Source organism: Pholis gunnellus (genome assembly GCF_910591455.1).
Source record: "Pholis gunnellus genome assembly, chromosome: 9".
In the NCBI taxonomy this organism is placed as follows: Eukaryota; Metazoa; Chordata; class Actinopteri; order Perciformes; family Pholidae; genus Pholis; species Pholis gunnellus.
The window spans coordinates 27,113,954-27,135,720 of record NC_136535.1 but is presented as its reverse complement, the minus strand read 5'-3'; the positions used below and the strand labels follow the sequence as shown (position 1 = coordinate 27,135,720).

Sequence of the window (21,767 nt, the reverse complement as noted above, 5' to 3'; positions counted from 1 at the left end):
AAGGCCAAATCTCTCTGCATCCTGCATGGCTGCCAGACGGTAGAGAGCCTAAGTGTTCCTCCAGCATTCATGCAATACCCTCAGATATTTATCAGAAGGAGGAACAGTTAGGGTGGTGCGGAGCCAGTGCCACGCGAATGAAAGACCTCCACGGAGCTGTGTCCTCGGCCCCCTCTGAACCACTACGAGCTGAGGAATGGGAGTCAGGCCCAGAGGCATGGGAGGGCCCCTCTTCACTGTACTCAGTAAAGAGAATGGCTGAAGCTCCTACTGAGACAATATCCTCCTCCTGAACCAACTCTGCCACGGGTGGATTCCTTCCCTGTACCTGCACCTGAATTGAGGGTCAGGAGAGGCAACGTGATCTGGGCTCACTCAGTGATTAGCAGATCTACCCTACAGGACAGCTGGTCCGCTGTAACCCCACGTTTGGAATGGGTAAGTTAGGCTGGAGTCAACCGCCTTGACAAGGGGAGGTCAACATCTCCCCTCAGGAGTTCCACCTCGGCCAACCTAGCAGCCCTTCAAGGTGTCCTTCATTCAAGCTAACACGGGGTCAATCATTGATATACAAATGGTCCTTTCTTAAACGTTTCACTGCAAAAAGTAGGTGTTCATTTTCATATCAATTTCCTTTTAACTTCTTTTCAACATCAGTCAGTAAGCAGCAACAACCATGGGTCCTTTGAGGATGAGGCCAGTCTGCTGCTGTGGGCGTTCACTACTGTAAAAGTTTGAAAGAGGGAGATGCAGAGTTTCAGCTCAGTGAGGACTGAAAGACGAGACTCACACAATGACTTCAACTCTTCTTCATTCCTAGCCTGAGCTTTAGGTCGACTGTAAATAAGGCAATGAATTTGTCATGAGTGTATTTTCTAAAATACATTTGTGACAGTAAGTAAATACCATAGTTGAACTTGTTAAACTTATGAATTCTTGACTGAATGTAACAAAGACTTACTTAAATGTGTGAGTGAGCAAATGACCTGTTTTATGTTTGTTGAACATTGCATCCAAAAGGGTTATTGACTTTACAAACAAAACCGAGGATGATGATGAACTCTACACAAGTTTTGTATTTCACACTTAGTGCCTACTTTGACACTGGAGTTCTCAAATATTTATACTTCATGATTGTTATGTCTTTATACGTGTTAATTGTTGGTTCCAACCTCCTGCTGGTTGTGGTGATCTGTATGAACAGGAGCTTACATGAACCTATGTACCTTTTTCTCTGCAGCCTGTTTGTAAATGAACTGGTTGGTAGTTCAGGCTTGTTTCCATTCCTTCTGGTTCAGATCCTCTCTGACATTCACACTGTTTCTGCTCCACTGTGTTTCCTGCAGATCTTCTGTTTGTACACTTATGCAAATGTGCAGTTTTATAACTTAGCCGTCATGTCTTATGACCGATATCTTGCTATCTGTTATCCTCTACAATATAACACACGTATGACATTTAACAAGGTTGCCATGCTTATTGCTCTAGCGTGGTTATTCCCTCTTCTTAATATCGTAGTCATGATATCTTTGAGTGCATCTTTACAGCTGTGTGGGAACATCATTGACAAATTGATCTGTGACAACTACTCTGTTGTAAAGCTGGCCTGTTATGACACGACAGGCAACAACATCTATGGACTCATGTACACTTTCATTGTTGTATTTGGTCTTGCAATTCTAATCTCTTTCTCCTACATGAAGATCCTCAGAGTGTGTTTCTCTGGTTCTAAACAGACCCGACAGAAAGCCGTCAGCACCTGCACACCTCACCTCGCTTCTCTGCTCAACTTCTCCTTTGGAGCTTTCTTTGAAATATCACAGGGCAGGTTTGATATGAACGGTGTTCCCATCATGTTGAGAGTGTTTTTGTCGTTATACTGGCTGACGTGCCAGCCGCTCTTCAACCCTTTTCTTTATGGTCTCAATTTGTCAAAAATCCGAATCCTAACTAGAAATGTGATTTTTCTTTGAATGTTCATCACTGACGATCGTCCTGCAGGTTTAAATGTGTTGTGCTTCACTGATAACTTGGACGGATTATAACAGAAAATGACTGTTTGTGTCTTGTTGAAACTGTTTTGCTTGTACAGATAAAGGGAAGATTTAGATTTATATGTTAACATGAGTGATAATCATGATTTACAGTTTTTTAAATGACTTCATTATATTTCATAGAAGAGGAAACGTGTGAAGTGCAGTTTGTGTGAATCTGTATAAACTTTGAAAGAAACTAATTCCACTCAATAAACAGCTGAATAATGCTTTTAGTGTTCACATCTTTCTTACCACAGCAGGAGGCAGAGCCCTGAACATGTGAGCCTCTGTGGTCCAGCAGCACGTCATCGCTCCTCTGATATCCGAGCTGTCAGCCTGCTGCTGACAGTTTGATGTATTATTGCTGCGTCATGGTTGTAAGACGAGATCTCAGTTGAACATTTTTGATTTGTTTAAGGCTCCATAAGCCTGAAAGGTGATCAGTAGGTCGTTCCGTAACAGGTCATTAGTTTATTGTCCCCCCCCCCCCCCGAGACAATGAACCAAGAGCAGAGAAAAGTGCATTCATGAATACAATAAACAAGAGAAGGAGAACAAAGATCAAATACAGCAAGTCCATGACTCCCAGCACCCCCGCTGCCCAGGACCCTCATCACAATAACTATGATTCAGCTTCATATATATTTAATTATTAACAGTTAACGTCTGTATGTCGTCAACAACTGACTGATTGAATAAAGAAAGTTCAATTGAATAATATCTCAACTGTATGAACTGGATGAATTATAAATAATATACGCTAATAATAAATCAATTATTTATTTTCAAGTACAATAAGGGCTGCATTTAAGAACAGATTAAACGACTTAAAATAAAGTACCTGCAGCTTTAAATCCAGTTCATCAGGGTGAAGTGATGTCACTAAAACAACACGATATTGTATTTGTCTCATCTTCTAAAAAGAGACGGTTGTTCAGGGTGCGTGTGATTAAACCTCTGGTTTCAGCTCCATTCTCTCTGTTCACGTTGTTGAACAGTGAACTCATGCGTCAGGATTCTGATCATTTTAGATCTCGGTTTATGTTCTGTGCCTCCTCTTCAGATGTGAGCGGGTACGTTTGCTCAGAAGTTGTCTCTTCGTGGAGCTTCACATGAGCTCTTCTAATAATCCTCACGCTGAACGAGAGCCGTAAAGGCTGGAAACGCTGCGCCGCGGCGTAGAAGTAGAAGCGCTCCGTCAACATTTTATAATTCTCAGTTATCGGTTTTAGGTCCGGGGTCCAGAAACAACGACGTCTGGGTCCGGATCCGGACCGCGGTCCGCCAATTATTGGCAATAAAAGTTAGCTGAATTTCAGGAGCAGGGCCACGCCTCAGCCACACCCTCCTATAAATACCCACTGTGAGCCTCGGCTCGCTCGCCAAGCAGAGAAAAAACAAACCTCACCTCCCCCAAAACATGGACCCGCCGTTCAGCAGGCCATCCGACGACGACGACCAGTTCGCCCCCCCAGAGGCCACCCGTACATCCCAGGGAAGCACTCGACCTGCCGCCCACGAGACGCCTCCAACCGCCATCGAGAGGGTCCAGGCAGCTCAACGCAGCCAAACCCGCCGATCTCCACCACGCCGACCGGCTGCATCCACCCGCCAGAATCCGACAATACGAAGATTCAGACCCACGGCCGTCCACCGATAACTCACATCTCGGTGGCAGAAGGAGACCGGCCACCTCCAGACGTAGACAACAGAAACGTAAATCCAGCGCTCTCCTCCTTCGCTCGCTCCAGACCCAGCTCTCAGGAATGAGTCTTCGACGACTTCGGCTCCCCGGCACGCCGCGCTCAAAGCCGCCGCCACCGCTCCCGCGCTCCAGCTAGGTCCCCAATAGAGGCTTTGAACACAGTCCATTCGGTTTCCACGTCCCCAACCTCCCTCGGGATGTGTGAGAAGTTCTTCTGGAGGTGGGAGTTAAAGACCTCCAGGACAGGGTCCTCCGACAGACGTTCCCAGTTCACCCTCACTATACGTTTGGGCTTGCCGGGTTGTTCCAGCCGGTTCCCCCTCCATCTGATCCAACTCACCACCAGGTGGTGATCAGTTGACAGCTCTGCTCCTCTCTTCACCCGAGTGTCCAAGACATACGGCCGCAGATCAGATGATACGATTACAAAGTCGATCATTGATCTCCGGCCTAAGGTGTTCTGGTACCAGGTACACTTACGAGCCGCCTTATGTTGGAACATGGTGTTCGTTATGGCCAAACCGTGGCTAGCACAGAAGTCCAATAACGAGACACCACTCGGGTTCAGATCGGGTTCAGCCGTTCCTCCCGATCGCCCCCCGCCAGGTTTCTCCGTCACTGCCCACGTGAGCGTTGAAGTCCCCCAGACGAACTGTACTTTATATTTCACTTTATTTTATATTTCATCGTATGTTGAACATACGATGAAATAAACAGTTCTGATTCTGATTAATGTCTTTCTAAAAAGTCTTCAAATGTTCTAAATGCATGAATCAGTCGCTATCAATAGGACCTTTTACAATGACGTCATCCTGCTGCTGTGGGCGTCCTCGGGCTTGAGAAGTAGAAAAGACATCAACGAGTTTGGGCTCAGTGAGTATGACTTCCACATCCCAGATGTTTTATTAGTAGTTTGTAACCTGAGCATGATCTTGAATGAAATGGTAGATTTGGGGGAGCTTGTTAAAACTGTTTTCATGACGATTCATCTTTTCAGGATTACCACACTGACCTCTGGTCATGTGTGTTTGGTGTTTAAGTTGCACATCGTGACAACCCAGTCTCAACTTAAACTAGTGACGGTTTAACAAATGTGTAACAAACGTTAACATCATTATTTGTTGGTGAACTATATAATATAATATTGTCATAAACCAAAGTGAGGATGATGATAAACTCCACTCAGGTTTCTTATTTCACACTTAGTGCCTACTTTGACACCGGGCTGTTTAAATACTTGTGTTTCATGATTGTTATGTCTTTATACGTGTTAATTGTTGGTTCCAACCTCCTGCTGGTTGTGGTGATCTGTATGAACAGGAGCTTACATGAACCTATGTACCTTTTTCTCTGCAGCCTGTTTGTAAATGAACTGGTTGGTAGTTCAGGCTTGTTTCCATTCCTTCTGGTTCAGATCCTCTCTGACAGTCACACTGTTTCTGCTCCACTGTGTTTCCTGCAGATCTTCTGTGTTCACTATTATGGCGCTGTTGAGTATTTAAACTTAGCCGTCATGTCTTATGATCGATACCTTGCCATCTGTTATCCTCTGCAATATAACACACGTATGACTTATAATAAGATTGCCACTCTTATTGCTCTGACGTGGTTATGTCCTTGTTGTGCAATGGTTGTTTTGATGTCTTTGACTTCTTCTTTGCAGCTCTGTAGGAACACCATTTACAAAGTTTACTGTGACACCCACTCTGTGGTGAAGCTGTCCTGCTCTGACATCAATGTGATTAACGTCTATGGACTTATCGCCACTTTTAGCACAATCTTTGGCTCTTTACTGTTAATCCTTTTCTCGTACGTGAGGATCCTCAGAGTGTGTTTCTCTGGTTCTAAACAGACCCGACAGAAAGCTGTCAGCACCTGCACACCTCACCTCGCTTCTCTCTTGAACTTCTCTGTTGGTGCTTGCTTTGAAGTGTCACAGAGCAGGTTTAATATGAGCACTTTACCCAATGTGTTAAGAATCTTTCTATCGTTATATTTCCTTACATGCCCGCCGCTCTTTAACCCTGTACTGTACGGCCTGAATCTGTCCAAAATACGTGTCATATTTAAAAGTTTGATATCAAATGCAGCCTAATAATAGAACATCTTTCATCAGGTTTCATAGATTAGTTATTTTAATCAGGCCGGTGACTTTAATGTAGATCTGTGCTTCTTACAATGACACAAATAAAGTACGTTTGACCTAAAGTACATTTCTTCTCTGTGAATAGAGGAGCGTCCACGACACGCAAACCTCACAGTATTTTTAGAGATAGTGGCACAAAGAATTTACAATTACACCATATACACATATTTATATTATATTACATAAACGACAGATTCATATCTCTTCATTATCTTATGCAGTTAACAATTCAGTTTGCTACTTTAACAAGTCTGATGAATTTGCACAACTAGTCACATTTGTAATGTTCACGATCATGTGACCTCAGCTGTTATTGTGGATGTCATTCAAAAAGAAAGTATTCTGTTGTTATTTATTTCATTTTAAACACTCTGCAGTCTGTTCCTTGTACTGCTTTAACATGTGAATTTCCTTCTGGGGGTCAATGAAGATCTTTTCTTTTCTTTTTTCTAACGACAGCATGTGAAACACGTTCAAGTTCAAATTCTTTATTGTCATGAGCGCAGCCAGCACAGAGAGGCAGCCGTTTAGACACCAGGCTCCCTCCAACGATGCTCATTAGATCATAAAACACAGCAGATCAGCTCCATCGACTGAATACATTCAACACATTTTTGATCATGTTTCTTTATTTTCTGAATATCTTGCTAAAGCATGAAATAGGAGGAGAAGAGTCTCTTTTCAATGGATTGCAGAGTATTGAATAGAAGTGTGTTTCTGTAGTTTGTTCCATTGTGTGATGTAGGTGATGGTGGGCTCACATGCCAGGATGTTTGGTTTGTTGTTAGTCAATGTAGGGTGGGTCATGTAAAGACACCAGACACAAACATGAAATATTCATTCATTCATTATGCTGCTATGGGCCTAGACAGCCGGGAGACTTCCCATGATGCACTCCTCTCTCCGCCGCCCCCTCTCCATCTGTATGCATCTATGTCCCATTAATGTTCGTCTGGATCTATGATTGCAAGTCACCTACTGCCTTTATGTTCCTGCTTCACACCCGCTGCTACAATTATTAATAATAATAATTATTATTATTATTATGGAGAGTCAAGGTGAAGGAAGTGGTGGTGCCAGTCTGCACAGCATGGGGTCCGCCCATCAGGATTTGATCTCACAGGGCGGTGCTGAGTCCCAGGTCTGATGAAGAGCTTGGAGAGCACAATGGTATTGAATAAAGTCAATGAACATCCTTCTCACATATGTGATCCTCTGGTCCAGGTCGGACAGGTCAGTGCGGAGAGCGAAGAAGGTTGCGAGGTCTGTCGATCTGTTTGGCCTGAAACAAATTCAAGTCAACCAGGGAGGGTGGAGGTGATGAAGGTTTGGACTGTGCTGGTGGTGGAGGTAAAGAGCTCTACTGGGCCGGAGTGACTCAGAGGGCTTTGGTCTTTTTGGACAGGGACAATGGTGGCCGTCTTGAAACATGTGTGGACTGAAATAGTCAAGAGGTTGAAAATGTCTGAGAAGACCACTGCCAGTTGGTCCGCACCCACCTTGAGGCCTCATCCAGGAATGCCATTAGGTCTAGGTACAGGGTCGATCTACACACATCAGCCCTGGGTATTACTGGTAGGTAGGAGTCCTAGTTGTTTTTTTACCTCCTCAGCCTGGGAGTTGGTCTCAAACCAACGTGTTCTGCACAGCTGGTCCTCTTGTAGTCTGTGATGGTTCTTAGTTCCACCAGCATGTTTCTGGTGTTGGAGCCGTGGCAGTTTGACTTTACTTTGTCCCTGTAATGTTTCTTAGCTTCCCCGTTAAGCCGGGGCTCAGTAATCCTCAGTACAACGTCATCGATGCATTTGCCATGAATGTGTTGTCCTGAAACACAAACTACTCCATAATGCTGAAGCAGTGACGTCGGCCCATTCTGATTGGACGGACCGGCGCGGAATGGTTCGCATCTCCGGTGTGTCACCTTTGAGTTTCTGCCTTTAGGCTAGCAGAAGCAGAGCAAGTATCATTGCTTAGTTATGAATCCCACTGCATTTCTTGGCAAACCCCACCCTGTGTCGCCGGTTAAAGGCAGAGACGATTGGTTACAGCTAGGCATTGACCTCCAGTGGTCAGGGTCATGATAGCCCATTGGTCAGGACATGGACCTGAACAAATCGGGTGCCTGAGCGGGCTTGGATGCCCAGCCAATCCTAGAGCTTGAATGCTTGCCAAGAAAAGCAGTGGGATCCACAATGACGCAGTATCCTTCCCTGAAAGGAGTGTAAACATGGTGGAGCATGTTACCACCACGGGTGGGACAGCTGATGTGTTGGCGATTTCTCAGCTGGAATTTCCTCAGGTTTTCGTTGTTAAAATCTCTGGACACAATAAAAGAGGAGCAGTGATAGCATCTCTGTTTGTCTTCCTGATGTCTCTCTTTTATTACTTGTTATATTTTTGGGGAAGTTTTTGAAATTTCTTCTCTGGGGCTCTCAGCCATGTTTCAAGCATCTCCTTCACAGACACCCAGTGGTTGAGTTTGGCTTCTTGCTGACAGTGACCCATCCACATATCTACGTAGCTGAGTCTGAACGCTGCCCCTCTTCAGAGCTTGATGTCTGGATTTGGATAGGTTTAGTTTTGACAGGTCTTAAGAACAAACTAGACCCTTGGTTTGATTACCAGCTTGTGTGATAGTAAAGCTCACCTCATTTCCCTGATTCTGCTTCACATCCTCAGAGATTGTGAAAGTGATGCCCACTGCAGCCTTGTGCTCCTCGACCTCCACCTGTCTGTAGTGAAGTGTCTTTGAAGGTTTCTTAGGAAACTGGTCTGCAAGATTCCAGAGAAGATTTGATCCAACTCCATCTTGGATTGTGCACAAGCCTTGGGCTTCCATTTTTCTTCTTCCATGATTGATGGTCCCCATGATCCAGTTGGCATTCTTCAAACCACGTCCTGGTTTGATTTAGCTTGAGACCCCTCTTATTCTTGCAGACCTTACCACATTTGCAGACTGTAGATGTAGAACAAGCCTGTCCCGTAGGACCATTACTCCCTGCTCTGACCGACCTTGAGGGTACCACCAAGGCAAGGCTGCAGGACCTGATGGCATCAGCCACAGGGTCCTGAAGACCTGCGCCGTCCAGCTGTCTGGTGTCCTGCAACACCTCTACAACCTGAGTCTGAAGCAGGAGGAAGTCCCGGTGGTGTGGAAGACGTCGTGCCAAAGAATGACTACCGACCGGTTGCCCTCACATCTCATGTGATGAAGGTGATGGAGAGGCTGGTCTTGGCCCACCTGCGACTGCAGGTGAGATCCTCACTGGACTCTCTGCAGTTTGCTTACCAGCCTCTTGTGGGAGTGGACGACGCCATCGTCTACCTGCTGCAACGAGCTCAGTCGCACCTGGATGAACCGGTGGCTCTGTGAGAATCACTTTCTTTGACTTCAGTGCATTCAACACCATCCAACCAGTGCTGCTGATGAGGAGCTGTGGGTGGTGGTGGTAGTGGTGATGGTGGTGGTGATGGTGGTGGTGGTGGTGGTTGTGATGGTGGTGGTGGTGGTGGTAGTGGTGATGGTGGTGGTGATGGTGGTGATGGTGGTGATGGTGGTGATGGTGGTGGTGGTGGTGGTGGTGGTGGTGGTGGTGGTGGTGGTGATGGTGGTGGTGGTGGTGGTGGTGGTGGTGATGGTGGTGGTGGTGGTGGTGGTGATGGTGGTGGTGGTGATGGTGGTGGTGGTGGTGATGGTGGTGATGGTGGTGGTGGTGATGGTGGTGGTGGTGGTGGTGGTGATGGTGGTGGTGGTGGTGATGGTGGTGATGGTGGTGGTGGTGGTGGTGGTGATGGTGGTGGTGGTGGTGATGGTGGTGATGGTGGTGGTGGTGGTGGTGGTGGTGGTGGTGATGGTGGTGGTGGTGGTGGTGGTGGTGGTGATGGTGGTGATGGTGGTGGTGGTGGTGGTGGTGGTGGTGGTGATGGTGGTGATGGTGGTGGTGGTGGTGGTAGTGGTGGTGATGGTGGTGATGGTGGTGGTGGTGGTGATGGTGGTGATGGTGGTGATGGTGGTGGTGGTGATGGTGGTGGTGGTGATGGTGGTGGTGGTGGTGATGGTGGTGATGGTGGTGATGGTGGTGGTGGTGATGGTGGTGGTGGTGGTGGTGGTGATGGTGGTGGTGGTGGTGATGGTGGTGATGGTGGTGGTGGTGGTGGTGGTGGTGGTGGTGGTGGTGGTGATGGTGGTGATGGTGGTGGTGGTGGTGGTAGTGGTGGTGATGGTGGTGATGGTGGTGGTGGTGGTGGTGGTGGTGGTGGTGGTGGTGGTGATGGTGGTGATGGTGGTGGTGGTGGTGGTGGTGATGGTGGTGATGGTGGTGGTGGTGGTGATGGTGGTGGTGGTGATGGTGGTGGTGGTGGTGGTGGTGATGGTGGTGGTGGTGGTGATGGTGGTGATGGTGGTGGTGGTGGTGGTGGTGGTGGTGATGGTGGTGATGGTGGTGGTGGTGGTGGTGGTGGTGGTGGTGGTGATGGTGGTGGTGGTGGTGGTGGTGGTGGTGATGGTGGTGATGGTGGTGGTGGTGGTGGTGGTGATGGTGGTGATGGTGGTGGTGGTGGTAGTGGTGGTGATGGTGGTGGTGGTGGTGATGGTGGTGGTGGTGGTGGTGGTGGTGGTGGTGATGGTGGTGGTGGTGGTGGTGGTGGTGGTGATGGTGGTGATGGTGGTGGTGGTGGTGGTGGTGGTGATGGTGGTGATGGTGGTGGTGGTGGTGGTAGTGGTGGTGATGGTGGTGATGGTGGTGGTGGTGGTGGTGGTGGTGGTGGTGGTGGTGGTGATGGTGGTGATGGTGGTGGTGGTGGTAGTGGTGGTGATGGTGTTTAACACGTCCACCGTCTCCTGGATCACTGACTACCTCACAGGCGGACCACAGTTAGTGCGACTGGGCCGTGTGCCGTCTGATACGGTGGTCAGTGATCCTGGAGCTCCACAGGGAACCGTTCTGTCTCCTTCCTGTTCACCTTGTACTCCACTGACTTCCAGGACAACTCGGGGTCATGACCTCTGCAGACGTTCTCTGATGCCTCTGCAGTGGTCGGGTGTATCAGGGACGGGAGGAGGAGTACAGGGCAGCAGTGGAGGACTTTGTGGAGTGGGCCGGTAGAATCACCTGCTGCTGAACGTGGCCAAGACCAGAGAGATGATGGTGGACTTCAGGAGGAAGACGACGGCTCCACAACCGCTGAGAGTTCTGGGAGAGGATGTGGACATGGTGGATGAATAAAGTTTATATCTATCTCCGTGTACCCACGTCAGTCTCTGCACCCTGCTGGGTTCTGTCCCGGGTGTCAGCAGTCATTCCTTGCTGTCATCATACTTCAAAAGTTGCCAACTAAAATTGGCCTTCTGTCAGAATCTTTCTCTTTGAATGCTACCGCCATCTGTTTTTTAAACACCACAGTCTGATTATTATGGCATCCACATGCCGAGAATGTTCTGGGTTTGATTCCAAAAGCTTTCCTATGAATCAAAGTCAAAGTTTGGTGAATTGATTCGTCTAAATAGTTGCTTTTGGTTTGTCAGTAAACTTTCTGTCAGTCCTGTGAATGATTCTGGGATAGACGGGTATAGATGAACACATTCTTTCAGCACTGACGAAGTACTACCTGCACACCTCACCTCTTCAACTTCTCTGTCGGTGTTTGCTTTGGATTAATACAGAGCAGATTTAATATGAACAGTTTACCCAATATGATGCACATATTTGTATCTTTGTACTGGCTTACCTGTCAACCAGCAGCAGTACATGTTGATGTATACTCTACTCGCACACAGAGAACAGAAGAGATTCAGACGAGAGCCTTATACTATAAATGTTTCTATTTGATACATTACAGCTGAGTACAGACAGTAAAGTGCCAACGTTTCACATCCGAACATCATTTCATACACATTCTGATGTTTATACACGGAACGGGACTCACTGGGACAGAAAGAGAGAACTTTGTAATAACTCCAGCTAGTATCGTCTTCTGTGATTATTTATCCATTGAACGTGCTGAAGGAGCTGTTGTTGTTGTTGTTGTTGTTGTAAGCCGTTAGCTGAAGCCTACCGAGAAAATGTATCCCATGATGCATTGGGCCGAGTGTGTCGAAGAATTAAAGGCTTTGTTGTTGACATGTATGAGTAATTGCTGATCTCAGAGGAAACGACTTTCACCTCTTTCTAGTATCACTAGAAAGAGGTGAAACATGTGAAATAAAAGTGTAATAAATAATGAGTAGATTATCCTTTTTCACTCTTGGACAGTAACGGAAAGGACACATTGAGCAATCTATGATACAAACACACTTCATTGGTTTCTTTTATTTAGTGATATGAATGTAGAATCAGTCAGGCATATCATTTTAATTGACAAAGAAAGAAAAGTAAGCTACACCAAAAACAAATTTGGCTTTTTTACACAGAAATGTGCATCAGAAGAAAAGGAGCCTCGTGGCACTGATGAATAACTAGATGAAGGACCTGTGAGAACTGACAGGAAGAAATGGGATTTGATCTGTGTCGGCTACAATGTTTAGTTCATTTCCCTGATCACAACGTTTACCCTGTGACCTAAAAGGACAAGCGAAATGCCCAAAATGTGTGACATTCACACGCACAATGTCGAGTTATTTACAGGGCTTCCCGTGTTGAGAGTCCTTGCAACAGTTGGGAGATGGAGACAGTGGAGGTGCAAGTACTACTACTACTACTTAGTAGTAGTAGTAGTAGTAGTAGTAGTAGTACTGTTCAGTGAACTTCTACAAAGATGTGCTGAAGTTAGGTTTGACCCAAATGTGCCACCAAACGACCCTGTTAATGTACTGAACCTGGTGAAAGCGAACAAAGCAGGAGGACTCACACATGTAGTGTGTTGATATTTAACTTCCTTTACACTGAGTAACTCTCTGCTATGCTAAAGATTCTGTTTCCTGCTTCACCTACGTGACAACGAGACCTCCGTCTGAACCTTCTGCAGGACATTCACTGGTACCGGAGGAGATTACGGAGGTCCACCACCATCTGATGATTAAAGTCCAGACGACTGGTAGAAACTATCGTGATTCACTTTGGTTGCTGCTCCAACGCTGTCTGAGTAAACGTGATATCTTCTGTTTACATAATACTTTTGATTTCCCCATTGATATTAAATACATTTCATCTCATTTCTCAAATCTGACACAACATGATGCAAATGTTTCTAAAACTGAGGACGTCACGTCTCCGTGTTCACTAAAGTAAATGTGTTTTGAACACCCTGCACAGAACAATACAAAGGTCCATATCATTAAAGACAATAGGCTGCTAATGCTAGGAGCCTACATTTGAAATCAGATTTTTACATGAAACACGTATTTTAGACAGATTCAGTCCGTACATTAAAGGGTTGAAGAGCGGCGGGCATGTGAGGAAGTATATCGATAAGAAAATACGCAACATGTTGGGAACACCGTTCATATCAAACCTGCTCTGTAATATTTCAAAGAAAGCTCCAAAGGAGAAGTTGAGCAGAGAAGCGAGGTGAGGTGTGCAGGTGCTGACAGCTTTCTGTCGGGTCTGTTTAGAACCAGAGAAACACACTCTGAGGATCCTCACGTAAGAGAAAAGGATTAAAGTTAGAGGCCCAAAGATCACAAGTGAAGTAGCAACGAGTCCATAGACGTTATTAACTGAAGTGTTATAACAGGCCAGTTTGACTACAGAGTAGTTGTCACAGTAGACTTTGTCAATGATGTTCCCACACAGCTGCAAAGGGACTATCAAAGTCAGAGTCAAACCATTCTCAATGAATAGGAGCAACCACGTCACAGCAATAAGAGTGGCAACTTTCTTATTAGTCATACGTGTGTTATATTGTAGAGGACAACAGATAGCAAGATATCGGTCATAAGACATGACGGCTAAGTTTACCAATTCTAAACTGCCATAAGAATACACAGAGAAGATCTGCAGGAAACACAGTGGAGCAGAAACAGTGTGAATGTCAGAGAGGATCTGAACCAGAAGGAATGGAAACAAGCCTGAACTACCAACCAGTTCATTTACAAACAGGCTGCAGAGAAAAAGGTACATAGGTTCATGTAAGCTCCTGTTCATACAGATCACCACAACCAGCAGGAGGTTGGAACCAACAATTAACACGTATAAAGACATAACAATCATGAAACACAAGTATTTAAACAGCCCGGTGTCAAAGTAGGCACTAAGTGTGAAATAAGAAACCTGCGTTGAGTTGATCATCATCACTCTACTGAACACAGGACAGTGATTCACCTGGTACTGTCTGTTCTATAACGTGTCTGTTCTATAACGTGTCTGTTCTATAACGTGTCTGTTCTATAATGTGTCTGTTCTATAACGTGTCTGTTCTATAATGTGTCTGTTCTATAATGTGTCTGTTCTATAACGTGTCTGTTCTATAACGTGTCTGTTCTATAACGTGTCTGTTCTATAACGTGTCTGTTCTATAACGTGTCTGCTTCTCTGGAACAATGTGAAGCTGAAACATGAAGCACACATGAACAGAGCTCGGTATAACATCCCTGAACAGTTTCATTAAAATGGTTTTAAACAAGTCAGTAGAACGCTCAGCTCAGAAATGACTAAAAACCTTTGTGACATCGTGTATGTGTGAGGTTTCACCATCTGCAGTCCGACTGTGAATCTCTCCAACTGAACTCTGCTTTGACTTTTTTCAAACTTCAAGACACCTGCAGCAGCAGAGTGGCCTCATTGTGAAATGTTGAATTCATGTGATGAGGGAGGAGGAGGATGGTCCCACGATGCACAACATACAACCCAAAGTGTTGTTGGTTGTTACTCGTTACGTTTGAGACGTGTTGTCTTGTTACGTTGTTTACGGACGTATTTTAAGGACAAAGATGATGATTTGCTGAACCGTCCTCAGTGGTTTAACCATCACTGCCCATCAGAGCCGTCGGGTGAAAACAACTCAATATCCAGATGTACATAATAAAATAATCGAACCAAATTATATTTATTTATATTTATATTATATTTAACAATTAATATGAAGGTGCTTCACAATCCATCAGCTGCTGAACGGTGCATTAATAATTTGAGTTAATATAAGGTAAAAACACCGGATTTAATTGATTAATCAATGATATGAGTCGTGATTCTACCTTCATTGTACTCTTCATCATATTCTTCATTCATTCCATTCATTTTGTTTATTTTATTGTTTATTCATTTTTTCCTGTTAAGTAGTTCAGCTATGTATTTAGTCGAATACATGTTTCATTAATAAACAAGTTGATCATTTGATCTGTGTGTATGAAATAGTAGGTCCCTGTACACCATGACAAGAACTCTGCAGCAACCCCGACATTAAGATTCAATTGATTAATATCATATTTGGAAGTTTTCTCTATTCTAACGGTGTCGCATCGCGGAAGCTGAGTACCATCATTATGTTTATACAAATTCATGGGTTTATAATTCATAGTTATTAATAATCATTACATAATTTGATGTTAATTTGTTATTTATTAAAACTGCTACCAGCAACAACGCTACAACAGGTAGATAGACAGGCAGGTAGGTAGACAGGCAGGTAGATAGACAGGCAGGTAGATAGACAGGCAGGTAGATAGACAGGTAGGTAGCTAGACAGGTAGGTAGATAGACAGGCATCCTGTCTCTATGGACAGAGACAGGATGCTGTCCACCGTCCTCCAGCAGAGAACCATGAACTCAGACTTGGAGGTACTGAATCTCATCCGCCCTCGTGCACACGGAAGGTCCCGGTCTACCCACACGGGGTCCCCAGCAGGTTGATCTGGTTGGTACTATGTTAATGGTTCATTAGGAATAATACAAGAAATCACTTTGTGTGTCTCTTCCATGTTAATATGGAGGAGAGCTTTAAAGGACCTCTCCAGGGGGACGGGCCCCGGACCAGGACGCGTGGAGCTAGAATATGGCGGCAGCCCCTCTACTCGTGGTGATTCAGGTCCCTCGGGTAGTCCTGACCTCATGGCTCACGATTACAACTGACTTCTGATTAAAAACAGACTTCACTACAGTCCTCAGAGACAGACCTTCTTCTTGACCCCATAGATCCCTCCGGCCGACCTTTAGATCCTGCAGAGTGACTCATGACTCGGTTGTGTAAAAACAACACTGAATACTTCTGCTCAAAGACGTCCTTCCCTTCAGGTAGACATGAACCATTTGTTCTAATGAAAACATGATTATAACACAGTTATGAATATTATATTCAATATCTGCCCAAACAAACCCGTAATGGTGCCAGCCTGTCCCTTTAAGGTGCTTCAGACGTTAGGTTTGTGATCCCGATGCTCTCTGGGACTTTGGTGTGACGCAGGGTATTAAAGCGCTGAGTCAGCGGTACGTCAGGGACACGTTCACTGAGCGACTCCCGAACACCACGAAGTACCTGAAGCTTCATGGTCTGTCCAGTGCTGCAGCTCACCTCACGTTGTTCTACATCGGTTTATATATTTTACTATAATTACTAATATATCTCTGTCAGCGAGACAGGTTAAACGATCTTTATGATTAATACTGTTTATGTTCAGTGTGTTTACAGTTCTTTGGTGTGTGTGTGTGTGTGTGTGTGTGTGTGTGTGTGTGTGTGTGTGTGTGTGTGTGTGTGTGTGTCGTGGTGTTGCTTTGATGTTTGGGCCTCTTGAGCCCTTTTTGACCGTGAAACCAGACGAGGTTCTTCTGTTGAATGTTGGGTCGGAGCAGCTGATCCTCTCTGGATGAAGATGTTAAAGGAACTGAACAGAGGGTCACACATGCGGTAGATTAAGAGCACAATGTTTGGTCAACAATAACAATAATAGTAATTGTGTGTTGAGTGTTTGTGGTAAATAATGTGGATCAGAGAAGACACAGGATGAGACGTGGTCATCATGTCAGCAGTGTGAGCCTTGTGTTCACGCTCAGTAACGTTTGGACAATTCACTTGATTTGAGAAATACCAGCTGTGGGTTGAATCCCAAAGTTGGGCCTGTTTATGAGGTAAATTGTCTTTGTCTTACTTTCCATGTGTGAGGACGTTTCAATGTACGAATCCAGGATCCAGAAGTAGAGTCTGACAGAGAGCGTCTCCACACGCTGAGAGAGGATCATTAAACACGGGACGGACTTCAACCGACCGTTGTTTATCTTTAGTTTCACTCTGAACAAGGAATTAAAACTGTTCCTAACCAATCAGAACGCTCCCTTGTTCTGTTACATTTATGTGTAACTTAAGACGTTGAGTTATACATAAAAAACACAAAACAACTCGTTACATTTATTATATGTTTGTAATGTTTTATATCTGTGCTTTAGTTACAGTACATGTACATGTATACTCTATGTGTAGCAGTAGTACTACTGTAGTAGCAGCAGTACACATGTACATGTATACTCAATGTGTAGCAGTAGTACTACAGTAGTAGCAGCAGTACATGTACATGTATACTCTATGTGTAGCAGTAGTACTACTGTAGTAGCAGCAGTACACATGTACATGTATACTCAATGTGTAGCAGTAGTACTACAGTAGTAGCAGCAGTACATGTACATGTATACTCTATGTGTAGCAGTAGTACTACTGTAGTAGCAGCAGTACATGTACATGTATACTCTATGTGTAGCAGTAGTACTACTGTAGTAGCAGCAGTACACATGTACATGTATACTCAATGTGTAGCAGTAGTACTACAGTAGTAGCAGCAGTACATGTACATGTATACTCTATGTGTAGCAGTAGTACTACTGTAGTAGCAGCAGTACATGTACATGTATACTCTATGTACCAGTAGTACTACAGTAGTAGCAGCAGTACATGTACATGTATACTCTATGTGTAGCAGTAGTACTACTGTAGTAGCAGCAGTACACATGTACATGTATACTCAATGTGTAGCAGTAGTACTACAGTAGTAGCAGCAGTACATGTACATGTATACTCTATGTGTAGCAGTAGTACTACTGTAGTAGCAGCAGTACATGTACATGTATACTCTATGTGTAGCAGTAGTACTACTGTAGTAGCAGCAGTACACATGTACATGTATACTCAATGTGTAGCAGTAGTACTACAGTAGTAGCAGCAGTACATGTACATGTATACTCTATGTGTAGCAGTAGTACTACTGTAGTAGCAGCAGTACATGTACATGTATACTCTATGTACCAGTAGTACTACAGTAGTAGCAGCAGTACATGTACATGTATACTCTATGTGTAGCAGTAGTACTACTGTAGTAGCAGCAGTACATGTACATGTATACTCTATGTACCAGTAGTACTACAGTAGTAGCAGCAGTACATGTACATGTATACTCTTTGTGTAGCAGTAGTACTACTGTAGTAGCAGCAGTACACATGTTCATGTATACTCTGTGTAGCAGTAGTACTATTGTTAGTAGCAGCAGTACATGTACATGTATACTCTTTGTGTAGCAGTAGTACTACTGTAGTAGCAGCAGTACACATGTTCATGTATACTCTATGTGTAGCAGTAGTACTACTGTAGTAGCAGCAGTACATGTACATGTATACTCTATGTGTAGCAGTAGTACTACTGTTAGTATCAGCAGTACATGTATACTCTATGTGTAGCAGTAGTACTACTGTTAGTAGCAGCAGTACATGTACATGTATACTCTATGTGTAGCAGTAGTACTACTGTAGTAGCAGCAGTACACATGTACATGTATACTCTATGTGTAGCAGTAGTACTACTGTAGTAGCAGCAGTACATGTACATGTATACTCTATGTGTAGCAGTAGTACTACTGTAGTAGCAGCAGTACATGTACATGTATACTCTATGTACCAGTAGTACTACAGTAGTAGCAGCAGTACATGTACATGTATACTCTATGTGTAGCAGTAGTACTACTGTAGTAGCAGCAGTACATGTACATGTATACTCTATGTACCAGTAGTACTACAGTAGTAGCAGCAGTACATGTACATGTATACTCTTTGTGTAGCAGTAGTACTACTGTAGTAGCAGCAGTACACATGTTCATGTATACTCTGTGTAGCAGTAGTACTATTGTTAGTAGCAGCAGTACATGTACATGTATACTCTTTGTGTAGCAGTAGTACTACTGTAGTAGCAGCAGTACACATGTTCATGTATACTCTATGTGTAGCAGTAGTACTACTGTAGTAGCAGCAGTACATGTACATGTATACTCTATGTGTAGCAGTAGTACTACTGTTAGTATCAGCAGTACATGTATACTCTATGTGTAGCAGTAGTACTACTGTTAGTAGCAGCAGTACATGTACATGTATACTCTATGTGTAGCAGTAGTACTACTGTTAGTAGCAGCAGTACATGTATACTCTATGTGTAGCAGTAGTACTACTGTAGTAGCAGCAGTACATGTACATGTATACTCTATGTGTAGCAGTAATACTACTGTTGGTAGCAGCAGTACATGTTCATGTATACTCTATGTGTAGCAGTAGTACTACTGTAGTAGCAGCAGTACATGTACATGTATACTCTATGTGTAGCAGTAGTACTACTGTAGTAGCAGCAGTACATGTTCATGTATACTCTATGTGTAGCAGTAGTACTACTGTAGTAGCAGCAGTACATGTACATGTATACTCTATGTGTAGCAGTAGTACTACTGTAGTAGCAGCAGTACATGTACATGTATACTCTATGTGTAGCAGTAGTACTACTGTTAGTAGCAGCAGTACATGTACATGTATACTCTATGTGTAGCAGTAGTACTACTGTAGTAGCTGCAGTATTATTATCAGCAGCCATATCTGGACTGAGGAGGAGCGACGTAGAGACGTCGTATACGTCTCTGGTGTCGACCTGTCAATCACTGTGTAGCCCCGCCCCTAAAGCATCCCCTGCTTTATGGTCTGTTTGACTCTAAATGGACCATCATTTACTAAATGAACATCATGCTGTATTGAAGAAGACTTGAAACTAGAGATTGAGACCATAAACTCATGTTTACAATGTTTACTGAGGTAATAAATCAAGAGAGAAGTAGAGTCATTTTCTCATAGACTTCTATACAACCAGAGGATTCGCCCCCTGGTGGACACTAGAGAGAATGCAGCTTTAACACATGAAGCTTTGACTTCACTTCTCAGAGGCTTCCACCTCATTTAGATGTGTGTTATGTGTTTTGTCTATCAGTGTTACAGATGATTGTGTCTTTGAAGAAGTGATTGAACTCTTAAAAGTGTTTCTCTGTTTTCAGGTGATCCAAATAGAACCCAGAACAAAGAGGTTTTTCTGATTAGGAGGACGATGAAGAACGTCACCTCTCACAAACACTTCATCCTCGACGGCTTCGGTGAGCTGGGAGCGTTGCGGCCCGTCCTCTTCCTCCCTTTCTCCGTCATGTTCGTGGTGTCGCTGTTGGCCAATTCCCTGCTGCTGTACGTGGTCGTTTCACAGAGAAGCCTCCACTCGCCGATGTGCGTCCTCATCGCCGGCATGGCCCTCGTGGACCTGAGCCTCACGGTGTTCTTCGTCCCCCACATGCTGCTGAGCTTCCTGTTCGACTGGAGGGGAATCTCTCTGACCGGCTGTCTGGTTCAGATGTACCTCATTCACTTCGCCGGAGTGTTTCACTCCACATTGCTGGTGTGGATGGCGCTGGACCGCTACTTTGCCATCTGCAAGCCCCTCACCTACCATGAACAAATGGTTTTGCCAAAATTTCTCAGGTTCATCGTCCCACTCGTGGCTAGAAACGTCCTCACGAACTCCCTGGTTGTGAGTCTGGCAGGAACGTTGTCGTTCTGTGCTTCCAATGTGGTGAACCACTGTTTCTGCGAACACATGGCGTTAGTGCAACTGGCCTGTGGAAGCACCGCCATCAACAACCTGGTCGGGTTAATGGCTGTATTCGTCAACATCGTGGCCGACTTCATCTTCATCGCCGCTTCCTACGTCGTCATATTCAACTCGGTGCTGAAGTCCGGCAAGTCGAGCGCCAAAGCGCTCCACACCTGCGTCACCCACATCCTGGTCATGACGGTGAGTCTGATCATCGCACTCGTTGCCTTCCTGTCGTATCGGATCACAAGCGGTCTTCCTGCCGCCGTTCGGGTTTTCTTCAGCACCATGTACCTGCTGTTCCCGAGCTGTTTCAACCCGATCATCTACGGCATGAGAACGGCAGAGATTAAAAAGCACATCCTGAGAACACTGGCGTGCTGAACTGGGCACCGTTTTTTATGTACCGATAATGCTGGAGTAAAGTCACATGGTCTGAGATTACACTGAGCCACAGTGAAGCACAGCTGGTGGTAAGGAGCCAGTGGACAGAAGGCCTCTTGTTCTGGGTCTACAAACACAGCATCACCGGCTGAAGGTGTGTTTGTACCCACACTAATTGATTTCAATTCAATTTATTTGTATAGCACAAAATCACAAATTGCCTGAGGGCTTTACAATCTGTACAGTATAAAACATCCTCACATTGGAATAGAAAAACTCCCCCAATAAAATTTAACAGGTAAAAAAAGGAAGAAACCTCAGAGATTAACAGAGGAGGGATCTATCAGGATGGATAGAGACGTGTGATAGATGTCATGTGTACAGAATGAACATAACATTCAATGCATGTTAGAAATGATTCATAAGGAGAGTAGTAAGCAGAATAATAACGGCAGCAGTGGATATAATAGAATAATAATAATAATTAAAGCTGCGGGCAGCATTGATCGGGCCCTCGAAGCTTCACACACATCGAGGGTTCTGAAAGGACTCTGGGTGACGCGGCCGTGCGTCTCTGTGACCATCACACACTGCGTCCACGAGTCGACCAGCAGCGTAACAAGATCATGTTGTTAGGTCTTAAGCCTCAAATGTTTTGAGTGAACCTGCGATACAATCATAAATGTAAGTTAAGATC

At 44.7% G+C, this 21,767-nt stretch overlaps 4 protein-coding genes across 4 annotated transcripts; 3 read left to right on the top strand and 1 right to left on the bottom strand.

The window, feature by feature from the left end:
* Window positions 1–1,049: 1,049 nt before the first annotated feature.
* Window positions 1,050–1,973, top strand: LOC306701612 (olfactory receptor 4E2-like; the record flags this gene model as incomplete). The annotated part of the gene is made up of 1 exon (XM_079166968.1): window positions 1,050–1,973. One exon carries the CDS (start codon window positions 1,050–1,052, stop codon window positions 1,971–1,973), a length of 924 nt encoding a protein of 307 aa, XP_079023094.1.
* A 2,933-nt stretch (window positions 1,974–4,906) lies between these two features.
* On the top strand, window positions 4,907–5,836 carry LOC306701611 (olfactory receptor 11A1-like; the record flags this gene model as incomplete). Its single annotated transcript, XM_079166967.1, has 1 exon — window positions 4,907–5,836. One exon carries the CDS (start codon window positions 4,907–4,909, stop codon window positions 5,834–5,836), a length of 930 nt encoding a protein of 309 aa, XP_079023093.1.
* Window positions 5,837–13,182: 7,346 nt separating this feature from the next.
* Window positions 13,183–14,115, bottom strand: LOC306700716 (olfactory receptor 4B13-like; the record flags this gene model as incomplete). The annotated part of the gene is made up of 1 exon (XM_079165808.1): window positions 13,183–14,115. One exon carries the CDS (start codon window positions 14,113–14,115, stop codon window positions 13,183–13,185), a length of 933 nt encoding a protein of 310 aa, XP_079021934.1.
* A 6,037-nt stretch (window positions 14,116–20,152) lies between these two features.
* LOC306701610 (olfactory receptor 52K1-like) lies at window positions 20,153–21,070 on the top strand (the record flags this gene model as incomplete). The annotated part of the gene is made up of 1 exon (XM_079166966.1): window positions 20,153–21,070. The coding sequence occupies one exon, from the start codon at window positions 20,153–20,155 to the stop codon at window positions 21,068–21,070; it is 918 nt and encodes a 305-aa protein (XP_079023092.1).
* Window positions 21,071–21,767: the final 697 nt, after the last annotated feature.